General features: G+C 50.8%; 1 protein-coding gene across 1 annotated transcript; it reads right to left on the bottom strand.

The window, feature by feature from the left end:
• Positions 1 to 1,441: 1,441 nt before the first annotated feature.
• On the bottom strand, positions 1,442 to 25,189 carry LOC108864468 (uncharacterized). The gene is made up of 6 exons (XM_029111932.1): positions 23,531 to 25,189; positions 3,884 to 3,979; positions 3,344 to 3,562; positions 3,055 to 3,255; positions 2,637 to 2,699; positions 1,442 to 1,801 (listed from the first exon to the last, which is right to left on the bottom strand). Exons 1-6 carry the CDS (start codon positions 25,187 to 25,189, stop codon positions 1,442 to 1,444), a joined length of 2,598 nt encoding a protein of 865 aa, XP_028967765.1.
• Positions 25,190 to 26,110: the final 921 nt, after the last annotated feature.

The following is a 26,110-nucleotide window of genomic DNA, read 5'->3' as shown; positions in this document are numbered from 1 at the left end:
TCAAAAATTTTCGTCATCTCTCCCGTACCCAGACTTCGTTTCCTGCTGAGGGAAGGGTCCACATGTCGAGCCGAACACAACAATGTCTACAATTGGTTGGGTGAACTCCGGAGAATGCAGGTGTAGCCGGAGTCGAGACTACAGACGAGCGATGGAAATGTGCGCACGAGCACAACGAGTGTCGTGCAATATCTGTCAGCCCTTCGACTAGTGCGTTTCCCGCATCTTTTGATTCGTTAGCGGAGCACAGATCTTTCAGTCGCTGTTCTTTGAAAGATATCGCGCGAGAAATGGAGATCCTTGGAGCCATCCCGATCTTCGAGTTAGCTGTCGCCATTTGCATAAAAATGCAAGAAACTCCGGCTGATGGAAAGATGAAGTGTGCCGGCTGATGTTCTGATAGCGGATGTGAGCGTGACTACACTACCTCGCAAGAAGATCGACTCTCGACTCCCTCCCACGCTTGAGCAAACAAAGAAAATCGACGGGGGTATCGGAACTTCATCAATGGCGCCGCCATTATGGCGGCGACGATAAAGAGAAGCCCCAGCTCTGGGAGGTTCAACAGGACAACAAAATTGTTTGTCGATTGAGCAATGCTACCCCTTACAGTCTGAGTGCGCGACTCTCACGGAGGGTGATCCTCCTTCTGGAGAACGAATAATCGTACATGTTCGAGGACGAACAAAACGCGGCTCCTAGATGGGGTTATTGTTCCGACGGCCGCCGCCGTCCATTCTTCGCGGGCCGTCCCAATCTTGAGCTGAGATGCCGGAATGATCGCGAATACGGGCTGTAGGATTATAGAGGAAGCAAGCATCATCTCAGCCGGCAAACTTGCGATGGCAGCCGGCCAAAACAGTTCTTCCTGGGGCCCCGTGTCTCAATCTCAGAGATCAGAGACGATGCTCTCACCTAGAGACGCGATGCATCGCAAGTTCGCAGATCATGGACCTTCCGCCCGACATAGCCCAAGCCGTAGTCGTGACGGCTTGCGTGTGGAGAGGAAGGAAAATCCGGCGAGAAATCCGCCGCTTTCAGCGTAATTTATTGGAAACATCCGTAATTTCTGTAATCGGCTTCGGTGACTAATTGAGATTCGAATCAAATTCCCTGTGGATACGTTTGTAGTCGAATCGGAGTCATTGCATCGACTACGAGCGTCACAGAAGCGACATATTACGCAGAAGAGTGTAAGATACGAGTTGACAAGCTGGGATATTCTGATTCGAAGTGTTCGGGAACCCCAAGCTCTCGTTCCATGGAGCTTTTGACGAGGACTCAAGAAATACACGTGGCGGATCATTGGGCAAGCGGCGGGAGCTTTATTTACAAAACAATAACTTATTAACAACATATGGCATTTCGGTTCACGAATCCACCCAACATTCTATAGCTCGTATAGAGAGTGGTGTCGGAGAATTCCTCGATCGCGACATCTCTACAGCGCGGTAATCGGAATCTCCTCATTTGACTCGCGTTTTACGACATACTGTGCGATGCCGGGGACCTGGACGACTTTGCACGGCTTGATTTCGAACAGATACATCAAATCTGCTATGAAGACAAGAATATTTGTTCGGATCGCCGCGTGTGGGAACAGCAAGTCCTCAATCGTAATGAAGTGAACGTCCTGTGGCAAATGCCTCTCACAGAATTCCTTGATAAGATGATGGTTGGTGAGAGAGTCAGCCAGAGACATCGAAGGCGAGAAGTTAATGTCGTAATAACTCAGATGTTCTGGGCAGTAAAGGGAAATGAGGCAAGCCAAAGCGCTACCGTCCGAGAGGTCCGTCAGATCCTGAAACATAGATTCGGAATGATTATCCCTTGGTTCTCCTCCCCGCTCCTATTACATCTCCTTACCGGGGATACCGGCACTTATCTGTGGACAGAGCACTCCGTCATTCATTCAACCGAATGTAAGACAACGAAACCCTGATACGAAATATATGACCATCGTGGAGCAATGCGGTCGACCGGTGGCTTGAATTCGGCGCATCATGGAAATTGCACGGAACGTGGAAGTGGTCGAAGGAAGTCGGACTGATTGTGAGCAGTTCGATTCAATATAAGGTTACCAATAGCAATCAAAGGAATAGATTACAAAGGGAAGACTTCCAAGTTTCTCGGCGGAAGTTGATCCGCGGAACTCCCCGACGGAGGTGGGAGAATTCAAAGCTGACTCATATTTCTTTCCTTAAATTCAATCCTTCCGAAAGATTGACGCTGAGGCGGACATGAAGGAGAAGAGTCATGTTCGTCTCTTCTTCTCCTCACGGGTAATTGCATGAAATCGGGAGACGCATCTTTTGACGCACGTTTATGCGTATTCTCAGCTGTTCCCTTGTCTTCCGACGTCATTAAAAGCGACTTCGCGGTGTCATTGTGCCTCATGAATCAGCCGCTCTGGACATTTTGGTCGGCTGCTGCCAGGTTTGGGGAAGCTCTTCACATGCAGATGCCTCGTTCATACAGTCTACCAGTTGGTGGGTTTAGTCGAAAAAAAGCAAATTAAAACCGAGTACTGGCCCACAGTGAGCTATAATTGAATAGTGGCTGACTTGCCATGAGGATGTGACTACGACCCATTATCTGAGGTGTTCCCAATCAGAGTGATGAGCTCGAGAACTCACCTGGATATGAACAATCTTTGGCAGGATCTCTCTGCTTTCCGTGTGAACTTTCTCTCTCAATGACTGCAAGAAAGAATAATTTTACAGGTCTGTTCAGTATCGCTCGTTGGCTATCCATCGAAATCAGGAGTGTTCATCAGATGAGCTCACAAGCTCGCGAACGAAAGCTCCCACGGGGAAAAATGGATCGCAATCGAAGGGTCCGAGGCATTTAGTGAGCACCGACGGAATCGGAATTTCCCGAGCCGTCGCCTATTGAGGCCTTCGGCGCACCTCCGGCCGCGTAGGTGCCCTCCCATAGTACGCTCAGGGCGTAATTTGCAATCTCTCCCCGAAGCCGCTTGCGTTCGATGCTCACTCCACAGTCTAACCCGGGTACCTGCCCTGTAGCTCACGTTGTCATCCGACCCTCGTTTACCTGAGCACTTCGATTGATCCATAGAAGCGCTGCATCCCCGGAGTCCATCTGAAGCGTCGAGTCTCCTATCGTTGACGGGGCGGATCCTGATTTCGGGTGAGGATTCGCGAAGCGCTGGACAACTTGCTGGACTTTCGATGGAATCAGGATCTCTCGGATGAAGAGCTCCATGAGAGCGTCAGCAAAATTCAAGTGAGCCGACTGCAAGTTTTTGGGAACAAGAAATAGGTATTCGAATCGTGCTCAGAAACGTGTGAAGGTCAAACTGGAAATAACTACCGAAACGAACCATGTTCAGAGGGCTGCATTCCTCTAAGATCCTCGGCGTGATCTTGAGTCCTTCCTTCAAGTTCTGTACCTCGATGCCTTTCCGAGCCAACATGATGAGGATCTGACCAAATGACAGCTCGAAGTACGATGGGTCATCGTATATTTCACGAAGAACCATGCAATAGATTTTGCATGATGACAATAAATCCACGATGTCTGGTTTTAGACGGTACTGGTTCTGCAAGAGTTGCATGATTATTTCGGCGTTTTTGTCAGAAGTTCTATCTCTTCTACTACTTGCACTCAAGACCATGTCTGTGTCGTTGCAAGATCGACATCAGGACACCGAACTACTCGAGGGTTATTCGACCGGGAGAGACCTCCATTGGTTTTCCCAAACGGAACTGTCGTGACCAGCTGTCACCGGACCGGCGTGATGTTAGCCCTACTTTCCACAGAACTGGGTAGCGGTTCGCTCCGTTCTCGCGACTCTTCGTTGCTCAAGATCAAGCTTCGAGTGACCGGAGTCCTTGTAATTGAGAAGGAAATTTCAACTCACCCCTGACTCTTTATAATGGGGGCTCCGCAGGTCCGTCGGCACTTGCCCCTTGTACGCTTTGCTAAGCAGCCACAGCAATGTGCTGCGTTCCTTCGCCTGCAAAGAGAAAGTGATTTATCGATCGCATTCATCTTCGTCCTCGAAATGTTCAAAGGATGAATGACGGGTTCTTGCGCAGAAAACTCCTTTCTTTCAGTCTTCGACTAGGACGCCAGGAGGTTGAAGTCCGCTTCCAAATGTATCCGGTCACAGGCGACATGCGTATACACCCGGCTGCGGAATTTTTCCGCGAACCCGGGCCAACTGAATAACATGCGCCCACGAATTTCTCAGAACAGGGGAAGATTCTCCACGGAGGGAGCCGCGGGCGGAAAATCAACGAAAGAATCGCGGCTGCTTTCAATCTCATCGATCGTATCTCAAGAGAAGACAATGCGAGTTCGAAAATCGTACGGGTCACTCGCGATACTGGGTGCACTGGTGGATTTTCGTTTTCCATCCGAAGCACTCCTGATCGCATCTGTACCGAAACAAAAGTTCGGCTACTGGAGGCTACTTTCGCGATAATCCAAGATCAACATCGCCTTCGATCAGGGATCCGGGTCCTATTCTCGATCCAGACCAGGGAATATAGTTTCTCTATCAAGTTACTTCTCCGGCCGTCATATTGTCGCGTCGACAATTTCCTCCAACAGTTGAGAGATCGAGTATTCGCCTCATTCGGAAACAAGGGTAAAAACTCACATCAGTGCCGGTATTGTCAAAAACAAGGAAGTTCCATAGATTCTTCGCGAGAATCGGATGCTGGAAGACGGCGATGATATCGCGGATAAGCATGGCTCATCACGGTTCCCCGCGGAACTCCACAGAGAGTCTCGACCCCCCTCTCGAGGGGGGTCGAGAATCGAGGCAAGTAATAATCCGGTGATTTATCGCAGGAAAATTTCTTCACGATCACACCGTACAGCTGCTCCTATCCGCTCCTGATAAGGTTAAAAAATAGTCGGCGCGATGTGGAGTGCGGACACCTAGTAAGCCGTCGAACGTAGGTCCGTCCGGCCGAGAACCGTCGCAGAAGCCGATGGTGCTCAAAATAATTACTGGCCATGCACAAAAAATCAGGTGTGGGCTATTTGGTCATCGATCCGTTGTTTGTATCACAACCAGCGAAAGCATCGGTACCTCAAATGTATCGAAGGCAATATCGGTGGACAAGGAAGCAGCGGTGAGCGGCCAGTCGCTCAGAGTTCTTTTTGCTCATTGCGCGACGTCTGCTATTCGACTAGACTCCTCTCCGAGTCGCAACCGCTTGAACTCGTTCGCTATACGAGGTTGTCTCGCCGTCTCGCTTCAGACCTCCACTCGGTACCTATCCAAACTTCTCAGACATGTTTCGCCTAAGACAAGTTCCAAACGGAGTCATCCCGATGTCATTCGCATTATCTGTAGCTCGCCAAAGAGTTCCTTACCGGTTGCATCAATAATTCGCCTCATTTCACACAGATCATCGCTTCTCCGACACGCCGCCGACGAAATGGATCAGTAGGGAGGGGCGTACGAATGAATGCTGACTGAGCCGAGCTCGACTGCTCATGCAATGGACTTTCGGATTCTCAGAAGCGGCTTAGTTTCAGCTCGGATTCCGTGTAGAGCTTGAATCATTCCCCCATGAACTCACATTCCTCATTTTCTTTTCGTTCCTACAAGCGAGCGCACTTATTGGAGAACCGGCGCCGTCGATGGCGGAATGCCTGCTCTGGGTGAGCGTCAGCGATCGCGAACATACCGTGGTCTATCACTTCATTTCAGGGAGAAGCGCTTTCGGACATATCCATCTGCGGAGGCACAAGGCATAGCAACACCATGCAATGTTTAGTCGGAGCTGGTTCCCTCCCAGCTGAAAGCAATGCTTAACCGCAATAATAAAGATGATGACGATGATGTTTTGGATATCGCCACGAGTAGGAACTTTCTCTCTCCCTGCCATTGTATCGTTTAGCGAAGGAATCTTTTGATAATGCATCCACATTCCTGCGTATTTTCGCTCTAATGAAAAGGCTCGAAAAGGTGAGATGCGCGTCATGCCATCCATAACTCACTTCCATCGTAGCTATCTGAGACAAGAAGGTGAGTTTCCGGAGTGCAACCCACGAGGGGTAGCAGAGAATGGGCGGATTGGCGGGAAAGTCCACGGTTCGGGTCGGAAAAAAACGGCTACTTCGTTTGAAAGCGTCCACGGGGATTTTTTAAGGATATTCCTCTGAGACTTCGCCATCGCCGCAGCCGCCGCGCCGTCCCCCGCAATTGCGATTTCGCTTTCATCCTTTCATTCACGAGTTTTCTTTCGCTCCGACCATCTGTCTGAGGCTTCAAGCGTCTTTCCTCCCCAACCGTCCATCAATGAGCGGGTAACTTCTGGGAAGCCTGATAGCTGCCTCTTCGAGATTTCGAATAAGCGTTTTCCTCTAGATACGCCCGCGGAATCGGGGAAACTTTTAGCGACAACTTCCGAAACGCTCTCAACGGACAGAAACCTCCCGCGACAGCAACTTTTTGCGACCGTGAGACAATCCGTTCCTCCGAAAAAGATCTCATGCTTGACCTCCCTGGCGGTAAGCGGCTCGCCTGAGTTTTGGACAGTATTTTTGTGTGGAAATCAGTAAGCAATATGGCAATATGGTATTGTCTGGGAGCGAAAGCAGCAGATCCAAGAGAAGCAACACTTTATTCGAATTTTATGCGGTTTCCGGAAGCTGTGCCTGCGGCCAGGCTACATCGTGGTGTTTTTTTTCCGGACCGCATCATCAAAAAGGATGCGCGATTACAACTGTCACAGCCTTTTTTTCATTCTTTGGATCGTGGTCGATGGCGGGTGTTTTGCGAGTAATTTTTCGCCGCTCAACGAACCACTGCGATATTCCGAGCATTCCTTTACGTAATTGATCGCTATCACGGGCCTGCGGTTTCCTGCCCGGAACCAAATAGGCTTGTCCCAAGGTCCTGCGCTAGGTAGCTATCCTTCATTTTCTTTCAGCATTCTATACAAACTGTCCTTCCATTCGTTCCCGCTCGGAAACGGAGTTCCGGAGGAATGATAGTTCATCTCCTGATCCCTGGGCGGTACCTGGATGGCGCTTCCAGATCCTCAAACCTCAGATTCGATATGAGCGGTGGTACGTCGTTGTCGTTACTCAGGGCCGGGAACGGTATCCCAGTTCCCGATTTTTATCATTTCATTCATTTGTACGCGTATTGTACATGTTGGGAATACCAAGATCGATGAGTGAACCAAATCCCGCCGAGATGAGGAAGAGAGGAAGGGTTGCGCCGATGCGGACCGCTCTGGAATCCACAATCCGCTCAAGCCGAAAGCTAAACGGATCTTTACAAATGGTAATCCCAGTCTTAATCCCGAGTGTCGTCTCATTCCACTGTATCTGGAACATTCCGAAAGCCAGAACGATATTTTCCGTGAGCTATTGTCTATTCTGGTCCATCGTCAACGCTTTTGTCCCGGTCCATCCGATTGATCGAGTGAGCGACCCACCGCGTCCATGTATCCCGCAAAGCCTGAGCAGCGGCCGCAGCGACCACCGTCGTCGATAGGTTCGATTAAAAGCTACATTAGGGCAGGCGAGCAAGCATACCGACGACCACACGTCGCGACTTTCCACGTTGGTCTTTTCTTCTACTTCTAACGGCCACCAGGTATCTGTTCCGCGCTTGCCGATTATCTGGGACTTTTCCAAGATTTTTCCCCGCTTGACATTTTTCATTCTGAGAAGTGTCGATAACTGTGTATTCGAAGGAGCGATCAAACACTCGTTCTCCGCGGGATAGTGCCTTTGAATAGTGTCACTACGGGACTTCAACACGGTAAAGACCGACGCAATATCCGTGACACAGCGTCGGAGCCCCCATTCTTTTCTGCTCTTCCAAGAGACTGATATTCGTCGATTTCGCTTTGCGACTCTCTTCGTCACTTTCGCTTCCAGTACTCTGTTTATTAATTCTCGCATCAGCTACCGATCCATCGAGGTCACGCTAGGGTCATCGTGATGAACGTGATCCGACGATTACAGTGGCGCGTAGCTCTCCCTTGGAACATACATGAGTTGTCTGATCATCTTGGGAGACACGGCATGTGCGATACCAGTATCGGCAGAAATGTTGGTCGGGATTTTCGAGCGGTCGGAAAAGACGATTCAACGCCTCGGGGCTTCAGCTCGATGAGTGAAGCCCACAGATGCATATATCTCACCTATCGAGTGGTTGATATCCCGTCTGCCACACTCGAGCCGACTTCTGGGTCAAGAATATGAGATATCGGGAGATATCGTATCTGATCTTCTTTCTCCTTGGTTTCATATTTGATATCAGTCTCCTCGGCTCGTCTGTCCGTTCCCCAGGGAAGAACATTTCAAACATTCGGCCCATGGGGGGAAAGTTTTTCCGCACACACATCTCGTCCTTGGCTCGCGGAGGAACGGGATGAATCGCGAGTAGAGACGAGTAAACTTACTTGGCAAACACTATGCGGACATCCAGGGGATTATCCCTTATCGTTCGCATTGCGCTTTGAGCTCCAAACGTTTCACTTCGTGCGAATCGGTCTGTATTTTGGAAATAGACAAACAATCCAGAGCTCACAAAACGCATGACCAACGAATTCCTCATGTTTCCCTCCGAGCTTGTTTTTAAAATATCGAGCGATGCCGTAATTGCAAGAGCGGAGGCACTGATATGCCCGCAGGAGACGCGGACCGCCGGCGAACTGAAGACACAGATCTTCAGCTGTGCCGCTGACTCCCATTCATTCTCATTAAATTATCTCTGTGAGGTCTGATCTAGGGTGAGATTCAAGTCAATGGATATCGTTATCATCGGGCTTCAGGTCGGCTTCGTCTCTCCGTCAGTCAGTCAGTCAGCCAGTCAGTCATTTGGTCGGTCGGTCGATCGGTCGGCCGGCCAGTCAATCTGACGAAGTCAATCGAACGATCGATCGCTGCTGACTCCTCCGACCGAAAGCCAGACGGGCGGGCAGACCTGCAGAATGACGATTGACTGATGGCTGACTAGTTGGATGGATGAACGGATCGATGGTCGGATGAAAAGCTTTTCATTTTAACGGAAATGCGGGACTGTTTTCCCGGATCAGCCAGCGGAATTCTTGCATGCTGTCCATCGAAGCTCTTCTCCCCCCTCGCGCGAGTCTTTCGGAGGAGTACCTAATCGTTATCGAATTCCGCTCGCAGGTGCGCAGACACCGAGAGTGTTGGACATTGTAGTATTCGATTCCGGCTCTCGGCGTGTCCGGAGCGAATGCGAAACATCAAAAAACGCCATTACGGAATCGAAACAGGGTTGTAAAGCAACTACCGACATACCTACATATGATTACGCTGAAGCATTCGTCGATCGTGTTCCTCTCTGGTGACTGAATTATTCTGGGTTGACGTTCCGAAATAGTTACCGCGAAAGTTGCCATTTCTCTTTTCGGTGAAGGGTCGCTCGCTCGTCTGTAGTAGTCTTCCGACAACGAGCGCAGAAGAAGGGAGAGATGACCTTCTTATGGTCAATGGCATGCTGAACTCAGTTTGTTTGAGGCCGCCGCTTGTCTCAATGAATAAATGCTAATGTTCGCGCTGGCCGATCCGGGTGAGTGCTCGTCTGCTCGTAAGAGAAAATAGGTCTCCATCTCACTCGTAATCAGCAACAGATGAGCGATCGGATCGCTCCCCATGAAGCTCTTATACAATTTCCAGAATTTTCCGCTTTGTGCCCCAGAGTGCGTAGAAGCCGTTGCGCTGCGCGTTCCTCGTCATTGTCTTTGCTCCGCTGACTTCCTCCTTCGTTTCGTAATCCATGCCCCGTATCGATCCGAACGAATACCACCGAGACGAATTCGTGAGGGATCTGTGGAACGTATCAAAAAACGATCGCACGACGAATGGGCTATCCAAGTACTCGATGCTTAGCGCTTTGACACTTCATTTTTCCTCGTCGCCGCCGTCGGGAAGCAATCCGCTCGAAGTCGGATCCGACGATTGTCGATATTGACTGTCGTCGAAGCTGTCGACGTTTTCATTTACCGCACATCCTACATACCTGCATTGGCAACCGCAGCGTAGGAAATTTCTTTTCCGCTTTTGGAACAATGCCCCGAAGCCGCCGCGTGCCGGTATGCTAGCATTAATGACTAATCGTTGGTCAAGATGAGGTCTACGTTAGTCAGTGCGCATGGAGCGTTCGGAAATAGCAGGCTCAGCTGCGCGGTCAACATCCCTACATAGATCGTACTGAGGGCGGATTCGGTTCTCTGGTATCATTAGCTGTCACTTATTCTGGCGTTCTACGTAAATAATATAGTTGTTATCGCAAATCGACGCCGACTGCAGGAAGAGCGCGCTCGATTGTCTTCGACGATGACGGGCGAGGAAAATAAGTCGACGTCTAATGAAGAGCTGACGGCTGCGTATTTCTGACAGTCAATCAGTCGCACGCTGTATGTTTTATAATCCAAGGGCGTTTTGAATTGCACTTTGGAGTCTGCGTTTTCTACTCTTCTAGTCCATTCTGATTCCAGGAAGGCTTGAGGACGAAAAGCAAGGCCCAGTGAATAGTCTGCGCTTGCGATTCCAACTATTTTTGTCGGCTACCATGGCTGTCCAAGAGCCGAAACGTCACAATGAAGTTCTGAATCTCATTGGGGCCGAGTAATGTGTCAATCAGCAGTGATGTGTCAATTCAGCTCAGAATCCAGAGTTTATCTTACTGAGCTATAGCTACGATCGCTTAAGCTTCCGATAAGTCCAAACAGACCCGCTAAGACCTCGCTGATGATTCCTCCGTCCGGAGCATCGGGGGCTTCGACAAGACTTTGTCAAAATGTCACCTAATTGATCTTTTCTTATAGATACTGATAATCGGCATTCGAGCCATCGCGGATCGATAAAGTCTTGTATCGATGCCGGCGTGGTGACCCGTGAATGTGGACGCAGTTCCTCCTGCGGCGACAGCAGAATGGAAGAAGAGACAAGAGTCATCAGTTACGGCCCAGACCGAGTCAACGACGCGAAAGCGGAAAACTAGCGTGGGAATCTCACGTAGACGCCTACTGTCAGTATTGTCACCGCTCCGTCTTGACAATTACGTCAAAATTTCAAGCCGGTGAAAGCCCTTCCCGGGATCGGGCGTATACATGTCTCTAGTGAAGTCCACTGAGCTTATTCCGTGGACACGCCCATCGTTCAACGAGAAGTGTTCTCACTAAACTTCGTGACACCGGTCTGGTACCTATACCACGTTAAGCAGGGTTCCAAATTGTAATTTTCATGGAAATTCCAAACGGAACAATGAAAGAGTGAATAATGCCCGCCATGATAACTCTTTCGCTCAGCGTCTGCTTTTTTTCTCGCGGTGCCTCACGCTTCCGGGGCAAAACTGACAGTCGATTGGACCCCCGTGCTCGATCTGGCGCCGTGTCGCCTAACGTTCCCCGTTCGCCTCCTCCAAGTGGTTCGCGGGAGCACGCGAGATTTGGTACGAGAGGAATCGAAATCGAGGGAGGCGAGTTCCTCCCATTCCCATGGCTAGAGACGAATGACCCTCGATTCGAAATACTCTCGAGAGAAGAAGACCGACAAATTCGGCTCGAACATCCCGGGCCTGGAACTCGTGCGTTTCGGGGGATGCCCCCTCCCCTCTATGGGGCTGAATCGATTCTGGCTGAAATCATGAAGTCTCGCCCCATAGAGCATGCTGTCCCGCTCGAGTCCTGCTCAGTCCCGGGGAGCGAAAATATTCCCCACCGTCAAAGCCGGTCAGAACGCCGCAGCATCTCAGAGCAGTCCAGCTTGTGAACTCGAGCTGAAAACTTCGTTCTAGATCCGCTGTATTTTCGATGAATTCCCGAATCTTGGATGGTTGAAACGAGCTCACGCATTGAAGATGCAAGAGCTCCTTCCCCACTGGTGTCGTCACAAAGAACTCATTGGGTAATTCGACACTCCGAGAAGTGATTGGTTGATTGACGCAGTGATGTTCATGAGACTTCCCTGGGCTTCTTTGTTTTTCTAAGAGTATTCAGATAGCGTCACTCGATAACAACGTCTTGCTTTCTCGAGTCGGTGATACGATCAGCGAGCTTTCGGTCCGGACAAGAGGCGTTGGGTAAGCCCATCGAATTTTGGCGAGAAATGATCCGCCGTTATGTGAGCGCCGACCGCGGTCAGAACCGATGTTGAATTGTCTCACGTAACCCATGTAAATTATGGAGTTCGGATATCGCCGAACCCCTCAATGATTCGGTGATTTGAAGCATCAATTCGACGCGACTAACCAGCGCAGCGTCGAGAAATTCCCCGAGAAGTTCCGAAGAACTAGGGGGAAAATGTGAGTCGTAAAGAAATATCTAAAACGACAGCATCTCATTGAGGAGAGAGGTTTCGACCGCGACGAGACATGCGTTGTATTTGTCAACACTCAAGATCTCATCCCGAAGAGAAGGTGGCGAAATCCGCATGAAGATCGATAGACGAGTTCCCCGCAGGTGTTGCTGCCTTGATATTAGTTTATGCACTTTAGCGGCCAGTGCCGTCGGTCGTGAGCGCTAACCCGAAGCCTAGTGCTGAGAGTCCTCGAATCACGTATTGGAAGGTTTTCGGTGTCAGTGCATGAGTAAACAAAACGGCATGCGTGAAAACAAATGCCCTCCCTGGGATACGCTTTCCAACGGATCGAGATCTGCGGATCCTTTGTGGAACATTTTCCAGATTTTCGCGGCTTCAACCGGCTGAATCAGCTGAATATACATATAATGTTCATCGATAGGCGAAACATAGGTTTATGAAAACATGTACTAGCATATGTTCTCCGCAGCTAGTGATCACCCGTTTTCGCGGATCCGGGCTCTACAGGTCTTGAGAAAAATTGCGGATCCCTGGAGGGCCTGAGCGCGACCGTCGGATTAAGGCGCCGAATCCGAGGATCAAGCGTCCCTTCCGATTTGGGTGCGGAACGATCAATGGAATTGCTGGACGCTCAAATTGCCGGTTCTCCCATCGGGTTGTCAGCCACTAGCTGATTGCTCGACATCAGCGACCAAAAATGACGAAGATGTCAATCGTCGGCTGTCAATTCACCGCTGTAGCGATGAAAATTAGAACAAGTCCTTTGCGTATTTAGTTGAGGAGTCATTCTTGATGAGCTTTTAGAGGTGGTTTGTGGGCAGATGAGTCCAGAACGGAGATGCTTCGCTCTCGGGCCGCATCGGCATCTGATTGCTGATAAGCTCGAATTCCACACAGCGCAACGCCGTGCGCGAAGAAAATGATTTCGCCACTGTGGAGCTTCACGTGCATAATTGAAGCGGAAAAGTCCCGTGCCTAGTGGCAGTTCACAGCGAACAGCTCGAAACCGAGTGGAGACGCCGCGGGGATTGTGCCTTGCGGTTCGCAGGCGATCGGTTTTGAAACTTAGACCGAAAGAAGTCTTTGGGGCATCAACACGATTGGCGACAACGAACGCAAGAATGAGCGATGCCAATTAAATTGAAACTTACGTTTCCCTCGGAACGGGACTCCGGCTCTTTGGAAGACACAGGCCGGCGTTCGGATTTTGTTCAGCTTCTCGCCCCGTTGTCTCCGGTGTAAGTTTCTTTTTGAAAAGCGAACGTGACCACTGAATACGACAGGATTGCCCATCGCGCCATCAAGTCACTCGCTCATTCAAACAGCTTGCTACACTGTAAGTCGATGGTTGAGCTCGGTTCGATGTCCCGTCGACTGTCGACGCACGACAAGCTTTCTCGCTACGAGCGACCGTTTCATCGCCCGCGTTAACAAACACATATGGAGTCACGACAACTGAACGACTACGAAGACGACGTCGGTGACGAAGGCACTATCGGCGGCCGCCGCGTTTTGTGCCAATAAGGGACATCAATTCTATCTGATTAGGCCAACAGAGCTATTGACTTGACTAACCGGGCGAGCAGGCGACCGACCGACTGACCGCGCAGTCGTCCGTCCCAACAACAGCTGATCGAGCGAAGAGTCGAGCAAGCATGAAAACGGAATCGTCATTTGCTGCACGTTTTCAATACTCGTCCGCCCTGACTCCGACACCGATCGCCCGGAGAAAAAAAACGAACAAGTAGAAGAGCGCTAACCAAGACGATCGCGACGATCGGCCGACGGAATTTAATAACGACAGGACGAATTACCGAAAGCGGCTGAGTCGTGCTTGTCCCTACCTGGGCAGAATTGTTCCCGTATACAGTAGCCCGACGGAGGCGACGCAAGACGCTCCTGCGATTGATTGTAGGAGATAAGGCAGTTTGCAAGAATCGCCGGACAGAGGGGAGACCATATACGTCCTAGCCGTCATCGCAGTTCATCTTTAATCGAGTCAGGAACCTTCTTAAAACGCGAAACTCTGCATTTTGACCGACATAGTTCGAATGGGAGGTTGCCCAACAGCGTCTCGAGAGTGGAGGAAGGTCATCCTCATCACGAATGAGACGAAGGAGCTGAAGCAGACAGACATACATACCTAAGAATTACTCGGAATCCCGAACTTGAGATTCGCTTGACCTCCTCCATGACGTGAGTGACTGGGACTCCCCCCTCGATCTCTTTCTCATGGAGGTATTTTCTTTTCTTTAACAGTCAACATCCGCTTCTAGGATCGAGCCGTAGCTTTTGACCTGTCAGACACGGTGAATCGGCGAAGCATTTCAATGCGGGCAGGGGAACTTTAAGCATCCGGAGAGACCGTTCCGCGCTTGAAGTCCGCGAAAGGATGAGCTGTTGAGAAGTTGGGAGTGTCTCGGCCGACTGCCGAGAGACATAGTATTTATTTTAAATTCGGAGATCTCCCGCAACTTTATCTACCTCATCCGGCAAGCGTTTTTCCGAGCGCGTTCTTGCACAATCTCGCGCCCTCGCGAATCATGGCGGAGTAATCTGGAGCCAATAAAGATCGAGGTGCCAGGCGGACATATTTTCGCGAGAATGAATGCTCATCTTAAACTCTGCAGCCTAAGTCTCGAACTCCCTTTACAGTGCTTTTACCCGCGGAACGCTGATCTGTGAGCGAGTCCATTGAGGAAGTCCCCCATCCGAAAGACGAGCCAGGGTGGGTTATGGCATCGGCTTGGACTCTCCGTCTGGGATGATGGTTGTCTACAAAGTGCGAAATGACTTTCCGTCGCTTGTCGCCGCAGTCGGGGAATCGCGTTCGGTGGATTGTTAGCGCGGAACATCCGTAGCGATTCTCGCAAGCAGCGCCGACAAAAAAGTAACGATACTAATCTCCTGCATAAAAATCCCCAAGTAGCGAGCGTAGTGCTTTCTGTTTCGACCGCAATCAAAAGCCGCAACGATTCCTTGCGACGAGAAAAAACTCTGTCGCGTGGGTGATTTCGTCTTCATTCAAAATGCGTGCTCCTCTCCACTTTTTTTTTCGCACAATGTCTCGCGACGTCACAATGTGGATAACGGCGATGTTGGAAAAAAGGTTGGGGCAATAATTCCTTCGCGTTTTTGGCACTGACTCCGGCGCGCTGCGCGCACTTCCTCGGGGGGTCGCATCCGCTACATACCAACGACAGGGCGACGAGTTTGCGATGGAAGCGTGCGACGCCGTTATCGAGCCGTCGACGCTTCTTGGCAAGTTCGCGTGCTTCCGAATTTGTTTCTGATACGGCAAAAGTCATGACCGAGCGATTTGTCTCGACGCAGGCAGATTCTGCCACCAGAAGCCAATGTGGAAAATTCGTTCTCCGGCCAGGAGAAAACTTGACGCGCGAATCACGACTTCATGGAGGCAGGTAAAACGCAGAGAGAGATTCGTGCCCACAGAAGAGTCCCTTCAGTACGATGGCAGTGATCGAGATGGTACCACGCGGGTTTGTTATCAACCGAAATTGAGACACATCTCTCATATTTTCATCATTCAGTCAATTGATGATGATGATGCTGCCACCGCGGAAGGGACCGACCGGAGCAACGGAATGATTCGAGAAGAAAAACGATAGTTGTGGACGGAAGAAGGCGCAGAGTTTCTTATTAAGGGATCACCGAAAACATCAAATGGGGAATCGGAGAGGACCTCAATTATTTTGTCAACGCGCAGATTTCACCTTCAGTCGCTCGGTCGGACAGTCAAGCTGCGGCTCGGTCACTCAGATAACTACAAGCGACAACACTAGGATCAGAACCGTGATCGGCTGACGCTTTCCTCCCAAAACGGTAGCACGTCAGGATTGACTGGCTGACTGTGAAGACAGTAATAAAGTGAATGATTGAATTTTATATTGAAAGAAAATTGATCGGATCGTCGACAGTCGAGACAGGAAGGCAACGCAACTCGACGGTTGCCAGACCCTGAAGCAATCGAATGAAGGAGGCGAAAGCGCTCAGTTCCAGGATGTTTCCACCAGGGACTACGAAACTTTATCACAGCTCAATATTTTCCTCACTTTTTTCGCCATTCAAACGAGAGGAGAAGAAGCGGTGGGACACCGGGGAATTCGATGGAAAATGGGTTTTGATTTTTCTGCTATGAGCATCCGTCGGCACCGCGAGTCCGAATCGATTATCGATCGAAATGCGTCAGGGCAGAATTCTAAGGGAAAAGCAAAAAAAGGGGTCCAAATGAACATTTCCGAATGAAGATCGCTATACCTGCGGTGTCCGAACCGCGGCGGCTCCCACTTCCTGACCGAGGTCTCTATTTTCGAATATAGAGCAGATGGTCGGAGCGAGGAGGAGGATGGGGCGTCCAGGTCTCTCAGAATTGAACCTCCGTTATGGCGATAGATAGTTCACGTACCTAAGGCGCCGATCGCAACCGAGAAAAAAACGGATGGGCCATCACTTTTGTTATTCGTGATGAACTCACGGTCTTCTCTCGCGCTTGGGGTTCTGAGTTATCGCAAGTCAGAGAGTGCTCGCAAAGATCGCTGGCACTAAAATGCCATGAAACGAGCTCGGCTGAAAGTATTTGAATCTGCACCAGGAGGCATGATGTGCCTCCACACACAATTATTAGCCTTTTCAGACGTCGTCGGAGCTTCTCGACGACCTTCATGATAATCACCCTCTCCCCGGTCCCTTTGCATCGTGCGAGATACGTTCTAACGTTCCTCTGGAAAATTCTCTCGATAACGTGATTGCGTTCCGCGCACGTCGGTGCCGCTGTGAGAATTAGGACCGGACTGAGTTTCCATTTGTCAAACGGTTGCAAGATTCTGGCGCTAAGAAGAAATTGCCGGATTTCTTATAATTGGTCCGATTCATCGAAAGTTGGCGTCCGTATCCGAAACCCCAGACTGTCGCTTGTCTTTTCTAGCTGCATACTTTTTTGTCGTCCTCTAAATGGGATACATCGAGGCCCATTATCTTCGGAGAGCAATTAAGATGCGGAATCATTTTTTTCTGTCTGACGATTCGGTGTACGTCCGTGCTTCAGGATGGGTCATGCTTATCGCGATCAAGCCGTCGCGGCAAGGCTGGGCTGACTGACCGGAGCTGTCCTATTGAAACAGAGTCGTCAAACCTCCTCCCAGCCGGATCGAGTGTCTTGTACGCGCGTCCCTACGGAGTGTCGGACAGCTTTCCCCGCTCAGACGATTAACGCATTAACTTAGTGTCCATCAAAGCCACGGGTGGATCTTCGTCTTTTTGACATCCTCCTTTCGAAAAAGGTGCCATTAATTGTCTCGTAGAATCGTTAGCCATCTTCATGGCTGCATCGTTGCGTAGAGAGAAAAAAACACAGAGCTCCGTTCCCAAACCGGTTTACCGACGTCGCACTGAATCATTGGATGCGGCGACCAATCGATGCGAATACTTCATCAGACAACTCGAATAAATGGTTGAATGCCATTATGGAATTTTGAAGACGTGGAATTTGTCGCATTACCATCTCGATCATTCCACAAACATCATCGACGATTCCGAAGTCGCCTTTCCGTGTGGAACCGCGCCAACGCCGACGAGAGCAGCGAAACCGACCCAAAAGCAGCAATGAATACTTTCAAACTTTTCCAGATAATGAGACAAGGAGCATTTAACCCATTTTCGTGAGGAATGAAGAGCAAATACGTATCGTGCCACAAATATGCGTCGTGTGTCGGAGCAGGGATGATACGCTTTCAGTAATTTGTTCTTTCTCTCGGGTATGAAGTTCCACGTCTCACTCAATCAGAAACAAATGCTCGGAAAGGTCCTGTGTTCCGGAAAAATGGTCATCTCGCTTCTCCTCGCTCGTCGCAACGTTTCCCCTTCAAGTTCGTTCCGCTGGAACGTTGCCTTAGCGGTCGCTCTGTTTTCTGATTGCGCGGCTGACATTGTCCTAATCTGAACTCTGGCACGCGGGGGAGGCGCGGAACACACAGTTAGTCTGCCAGTCCCACGAAATCCAGCATTGAGTAAAACGACGCGCGACGAAGTGAATACGTTCCGTTCGGCTTCGCCTGCTGCACCCTGGTCATCTTACTGGGACTTCTCGCGCTTGAAGCTGAAGTATCACTGCCTCCTCTCGAGCGCCAAGGCCTCAGCAGTTCCCGAATGGATAGGAGGATGAATAGATGGGTGAACAGATGACAGACTAAATGAATGAATGACGTTTTTCAGCAAACGCTCAAGTGTTTTCCAGTGTTTGTCGCTCATTGTATCTACGGCGAGACGACGCGCCGACGGTCGCGAGATGCTCATCTCCGCGAGCAGAGCAAACACTCAACCAGACAGTGATTCACTCACATCGGCGTCGTATTACTCCTACTGCCCACCTCTCGTCAGACGGACACAACGAAAGATTTGAAAACCGTCATCTTCCCGATGCCTACGATGTGCGAAATGATCGCATCGACAATAGTTCGACAGTTCGCATTTCCATTGGGGTCCATCGATTTCTGAATGCAAAAATATGAAATTGGAATGACAAGAAACACGAGAACGACAGCAATGATACACCTGTCAGTGGTCGGACAATACCGGAGGAAACTGTTCATTGATTCAGCTCGAGCGGGAACTTCTCGCGTCGCAACAGTTTTTGACAACACGAACAAGTTGGCGGGTACAACACAGTTTATTTCCGTGCGCACGGGTTTGTTCGCGAGCTCAATCGTTTTTTTTATAGTCAAATCCTGTGAAAAATCCTGTCTGTTTGATTTGTGCGATAGCGCCTACGCCTTCTGTAGATCGAGCGAGAACCAGAACATACGCCTCGCGGAATTCTGCAGCGTCGTTCGGATATTTAATCGACATGCAAATTCAAACAAGAGAGAGAGACACGGGACTTTTCATTCCGAAGGTCAAGGGTCGAGAACATTCGAAGCACAGTGTCGAGCATTGCTAAAACAAGCACATTCCGTCGTTCTGCAGGCCGCGACTCCATTGATACGGATTTTTGAGAGCTGCAATCAGCAGCTCACTTAGGAACAGAACGCGTGACGCGACTCCCGAGCGGGCAATCTGAATACGTTGAAAAACTTTAACGGAAAATGAAGCATTTATCCCGATTTCGAGCTGATCGATCGGGGGCTTTTCATTTTTCTCTGAAGAAACCGTCTGTTTAAGTTGTAAAAGCTCTCGGTTTCGAATTGGAAAATCTTCGGAGGAAAGAGAAGTCGAAATCTGGTGTAGCAATGCTAGCGCATCGAGACGCGGGGATACGCTCGCCGACCGCGTTGATCGATCGATAATGTCTTCCTAAAGATTGTACACATTCTCTGATTACCTTACCACTTGCTCAAAATATGCTTCACTCACTGGCTTTTTTCTCCCGCCACTCTGCCTCTTCGCCCGCCTCTCCCTTCCGAATCGTAACAAATCGCAAGTCAAATCCACGCAGAAAACATCGATCGCGATGAGTCGAATACAGACAATTAAATATGCGCCCAATGAGTGACCGGATGGTCGGACCACCGTCATCCGTTGCGCCTCGCGCGTCCGGCAACTTACGATGACACTTTTTCGACGTGAATTATTTGTCGCCGGATGAACGGAATATCGCGCAAAAACTACTCGAGAATCCGGTCGCCCGTCGATGGAAGCCCGAAATTCGGAGAAACGGAAGAACGTTTAGTCATGGTCGACCGAAACACAGCCGGTGAAGGGCCTGATACCATCTTTGCGCATACACATATAAACGACACGCGTAAGCTTAAGATTGATGATAACTGCGAGATCTAGCGCCGGACGTAGAACGAGAGAGGGAGCGAATCGCTCACACCCTATATAGAATGTAATCACCATTTAACTTAAGGACCGCATCGGTCTACTAGAGAAAACGGGTAGTTCCGATATTGTCCCCCCTGTCTGTGTCGACGGTACCGAGCTAAGCGCCGTCATCATCCGAAGAGCCATCGATGGTGGTCAAGAGGTACTTTCACGTGCACACCGACGCTCCTTCGCAGCTCATCCATATTTATTTGCATGGAGGGAGGATCAATAAGCGAGCCGACGCGGATTCTGACACCGATCATCGGTCAACGTCACGGACTTGTTTAAACGCCACCCATCATCAGTAGTCTGCCAGTGTCCGTTGGGCTTACCAGAGCGTGTATCACTGCCGGAGAGCCGAAGCTTCTGTCAGCCGCAGTCGGCTACCCGTCGGAGCGTCGAGTCATTTCGAGCTCGGTCCGTGTAAACTGCCGTCGGATTATTTAGGGAAAAACAGAAGAACAAGAGAAGTGAGTGAGAACAAGAGGAAGCACTTGTGTGACCCTACCGCTGGAAACAATACCATCTAGCGACTTCAGTTTCGCGGAGAAAGTGTCGCACAGCGCAGCTCTCTTTTCTCGGTCCAAACCTCCGGAATAATTCGATCTGGAAACTGCGAATTTTCTACGATCGCTCCGGAGGATGTCGCGTTTTCTCCATTAGGGACGTCCGTTTCTCTGAAAGAAGTTTTCTCGGATTCTCCTAATGTCTCCCCGATGGCGCCGTGTGTTTCTGCAGACCAGCATCGGGGTAGAAGTCGCCTGCGATTCCGGAGCGGAGTTTTCGCGTCATGACAGGAATCCGACACTTAATTGTTAAGCTAATTGTCTAAGTGAAAGTAATTATCAGCGCGCTGTTCGAGAGGCCCAACGGTGATCTTCTCACGCACGCGCGAGGATCTCATCCGCCGCGAGTTTTGCGCTTGTCACGCGAGCGATTAATCGAGCAGCGTTTTGTCACAGGGGTTCACTATCTGTAATGTTTCGGTGAAACTATTTATACATCGGATCGTCAGGGTGGCCCCGTGTAGCAGAGAGCCGCGAGTCGTGGCTACTTCCGATGGATCCCCCGAGAATTCCAGAGCATTTCTCCTCGAAGTCGAAACGACATCCTCTGAACTCATCCAGAGTCGCTCAGATGAGTGCTATTGTAGCGTTACATAGCGAATTGAGTCGAGCGATAGATGGATGGCGTGATGCTTATTTCCACCGGAGTGCCGCTCATAGCCCATGCGGGAGTGGAACTCACCGCATTCACAGGTTTCAGTTCGGTCTGTCGACCTGGCAACACGTCCGGCGTTGCGCCAACTCGGTGTCGTATGAACTAGGTCGAACATCCGGCGACCGGGGAAAAAACGACCGGAAAAGTCACAGAGCATACCATGTAAGCGACATGCTCTGTTTTGTCTATCGGGGGGCGAGAACCATGAAACACCATCAAGGTCGGTGCCTCTACGCTTAAGCGTGGATGAGGGTGCCCAAGCGGAAGAATACCGTAATTCGATGACTTCGCGTGGGAAGCCCCGTCCTTAGGTGAACTTGACCACCCGAGGCAAGCAATTCAAAGCGCACTTCCACCAGGAATATTCAAACACGATGACCGACGCAACGTACGGCGAAGCATGGACCGGTCCGAAACCAGAAACCGAGATGTGCTCATCAGACACGAAAGAAACTGAAAACTGTCCACTTAGATCCGTCGAACCAGGGTCTGAGGGGGGCATCTAGTCGGTCCATTGAAAGAAGCGTTCTTCTTCTGGAGTAAAGTGGGGAAAGCTCAAGTGAGCATTGTCCGACGTAGCAGCGGGACGATTTGGACTGCAAGGTTCTTTCTGCGGTTGCTCGTTTTCGCCTTTGATTTGCGCTCTCCCGAACGACAGGAGTGGTTGTCTCCATCGGGCTTCAGTGAAACATCGGCACCTTGATCCGCACTCGTGACTCGTTTGCTGTTCCAGCATCGCGTATCGAACACCGTTTGAGGTGAGAGCAGGTCGGGAATTTCTAAACGCAGGTCCCGCTGAGAAAACTCAATCTACGATCTAATCTAATCTGGACACCGGGCACGCCCCGGCTGGAGCCACTCCCACAGAAAAGTAAAATCGGAATAGAAGAAGAACATCGATTGCCATGCTGCCGCGGAAGAAAAGCGAAAGTTCTGCACTCGCTCCTCGAAACCTTCCCTCGTATGTTGAGATTCGCGATAGACTAGTCGCGTTGCCTGCATGGGGGAATCGCGAAGCAGGTATGCCTGCGCTAGGATTGGATCGTTTTCGACCTGGAGGCATCGCGCTCTCAATGTCACACGGCAGATCGATCCTCCTTCACAGCAGAGAAATGAATCTTTGATTGAGGCCTAGCGGTGAAGCTTCCATAACGGGTCGCCCCGCAGAGCATTGTCGCTTACAGAAAAGATGACAATAGAACAGAAGACATGTAATAATATCGTTATTTCCTGAAGACATCTTTCAGTCCGCTGATTGCACAACGCCTGCTCATTGAAGTTCATGGAAAATTTTCTGAGTCCGACTGTCGACGGAGAATCGCGGGATTACTCCTTCACAATGTCAAGCGTCGTCATGGAAGGCGAGACACGTCTCTTGTTTCAGCGCAACTTGCAGTCGCAGCGCGAGACCGTAGGAAATCGGATAGCTGGATGAGAAGTTTTCTTTCCGCATGCTCTTTTGGGTCGTCATGGATCGTTGGGGGGCTTCTGATGTCGTATTCATTCCCTCTAGAGAGGACTGAACGTCAAAACGATAGTCGGGGCTAGAAAATATCCTCGGTACGTGAGTTCCTTTCGTCTGTGGCCAAGAAGCGATCCACTGTGAGCTTTGCTTCTTCCGTCGGATTCGACGTCGAGTTTCCCCCCTCGATCGGGTTCATGCCATCCGACGAAAAGCCTAATCATTCAGATTGATTAAAGCATGGGAGGAGCACGTCGGCCGCGGAAATTCGTGGATTCCATCCGATAGAGCGTTGTCGATTCCCAGCGAGAGACAACGCGCCCCTTGATTGTTATCCGAACGACTATCGTCCTGCCAGTCCACCGCACGCGGTGTCCAGCGCCGCCGCCGGTTCGGGCCCGCAGACATGCCCAGGCTGAGAGATAAGGAACATGGGCAGATAGATCTCTAGAGAAACACATTTGACTAGAAATGTCGTTCTACATCGTCTCGGCGATCGATCAGGATCAAACACAGACTGTTGATCCGCGGTCAATCCGAGCTCATTCCACACAATGTAAACGGCAGCGTATCGAACGCGAGGTTTTCGATCTATTTCGTGTCACTTCTGCCGATGCCATACTCCACCCAGAGGCCTGGCAGATTTGAACGGAGGCTGAACGGGAACTGAACGCTGCGACCAGAATTCGATTTTACCGAATAGATAAGTACTGTGCACCTACGTGAACTCACCAGTCTACGGGTGCGCTCTTTGTCGGCGGGATTCCCAATCACCCCCTGGTTCACCAGGAGCCAATTGAACACGTATGCTTTCTTTCGGGCTCCCTTGTTCGCGCCAACGTTCGCCCGTTTCCGAGCCCGTTCGAATTCATTTTTCTTCTTGCGGAGCGTCGAAACACACGGAGTGACTTTCACATCCCGACAATAGTGGTCCTGACCCTTGCACGCGGGCTTGAGTCTCCGCTTGCGGCGCGCTTCCGAACTGGCCCAGGTCGTGTCGGAGAAAGTTTTCGAGCCCCGAGACGCTTTCGAGTTGTGGCGTTTGAGCAGCGCTCGCCTCGCTCTGACCGCGCTCACCCTGCAATACGGCGGGACGAAGCCCTGCATGCCGGGCACGCAGAGCGGCACCGGGTTCATCTCGACGGGGCGTTTTCCTTTTTTGCGAACTTTCTCTATCGAGTAGATTATTCCGTCGTCGCGAATATCGATTTCACCGGCCTTGTATTGGCCCTCCGAGCTCAGCGAGGACAGCAGCTGTTTTCGGGAGCCCGCAGAACTGTCGGATAGAGAGAGGCTCGCCATGGCGTTGTCCATGCAGTGACTCTCGTAGTTCCTCGAGGCACATCTGTTGATTGGCGACAATCGCGCCGCGACCGAGAAGCTGTTCAAACGTCTACTGACATCGCTGCACTTGCTCCGTATCGAGGCTTGCGAAGCGAACGCGGTCGAGGGATACGTTTCCTCGGGGCTGATCTTGTCCTTTGCGGCCTGTTGTTTCACTTCTCGAGCCACCCGGGCAAGGTCGTTTAGAACGGGATCTCGCGAAATGTCATACAGAGCTTCCTTCTCAGGAAGCTCATAGACTTTCTCCAAGGCGGGCGCCACGAATTTCTTTTTGCTCCGGAAAGGATCCTTCAAAGAGGATTTCCAGTCCCCATTGATCGGCTTGCCCCACAGTTTCCCGCTCGGCGGAAGGGAAACAGATTTTTCTGGCTTCTTGTTCGGCACCATCTGACGTCTGTTCGTCGCCGGATTGCTCTTGGACCGAAGCGGCGTTGAGCTTTCGTAATCGTCCGAGTTCACAGAGAAATAATTGTGAGAGTTCGGCGAGCCCCCGGGAGAGCTCCCGATTGAATTGACAATCGCGTCCAGCTCGGGACTGCCTGACGGCCTCATTCCGTAATGTGATGGACTTTTGCTCTTAACCGAACCCGAAGAGTTCGAGGCGGTGTTGCGAGTGGAAGAGGTTCGTGCGAACTTCGCCATCGGTCCTGTGGTCGTGGATTCACTGCTGAGCGAGAGCTCAGTCGAAATCTTCGAAGTATCCGAGCCCGAGCCGAGGGAATCGGGGGGCTGCTTCGGCTCGAAAAGGGCATTGTCCAGGATCATGGATTCGGTCTCTTCGGGTCTTTCATAGCTTTTGTACTCGCCGCCGAGCTTCTTGTCGTTCTCGCCTTGAGGCCGGATGCAGGACTGCAGAGTCTTCTTGAAAATATATCCGATGTGGCAACCTGTCGCATTGTAATCAGCGTGCTCGTCACGTCGGAGTTGGGCTCCAGGCACGCATTCCTCGTAAACTCCATCGTCCGGCTCGATGAAGATCGGCTTGCGCGATCTCGGCGCGTTCCGAGGCGCTGTGGCTGGCACGCACGCCGTAATCATGAAACTCATCGTTGTCTGATCAGGCCACACATGTAGGACAGTTTCTCCTTTTTTCCCCTATTCCTTTATCCATGAGTCGATCGACACCAACACGAACACAGTCAAATGTGGCGGAATTTCTCCGCCGCGCGACGCACTGATGAACACCGCTCCGCGTCGACTCCACACAGCGGTACCGAAGTCTGGACTGGTGGCTCTGTCGATGGTGTTCCCTTGCCAGCCGCGTTCGGCCCCTTGCCCACCGAGAATCCGTTAGAGAAGAAAGCCCGTTAGCCCCGCAACCACAGAAGAATCCGTTTGTCTTGCCTCCATTCCGTATGGTTTCGACAACGGTTCGCTACGGCGACGGCGGCCGCAGCGCGCGCTTCAAATTGCGGTATTCGGAGCATCGGTCTTGAAAGATACTCGATAAGTTCCGCGAGGGCGATTTCGCTCATCGAGGGAACCGTGGTGCGACACGCCGCGAATTATCCCTGGACCCATCTGCAGGCTACGATGTAGGTGCGAACACGCAATCCGAATGGCAATCCGAAGAACAAGTGAGACCGTTCTCGCGTGATTTCGGAGATGAACAGATGATGACTCAGCGCTCGACGCGAACTTCGATGGCAAGATCGCTTTCCGTCACCCGTGATGCTAGAGTCAGTTGTGGCAGAGCTTTGGATATCGCAGATCATGCATTCCATCACACCCTTTGAGATGCCGGACATTCGAGTCGAGCGCCATATACTGCAAGACTGTGGACTCGCGAGATCCCGCTAGACCTATTCCGGACATTCCATCGAAAATGAGTTCCAGTCGGGAGCCCCGACTGCGACGACACTGATCTGACTTCGATGGGAGTGATTCCCCCCACATTCGGCTCGACGCGGAAAATGAATTAAAAGTCTGGGAAATCACTATTCTCCGATGAGAGATCAGTTTTCAGCT

This window comes from Galendromus occidentalis, unplaced genomic scaffold (genome assembly GCF_000255335.2).
Source record: "Galendromus occidentalis unplaced genomic scaffold, Mocc_1.1 scf7180000077476, whole genome shotgun sequence".
Taxonomy (NCBI): Eukaryota; Metazoa; Arthropoda; class Arachnida; order Mesostigmata; family Phytoseiidae; genus Galendromus; species Galendromus occidentalis.
This window is presented reverse-complemented; position numbering and strand designations above follow the sequence as displayed.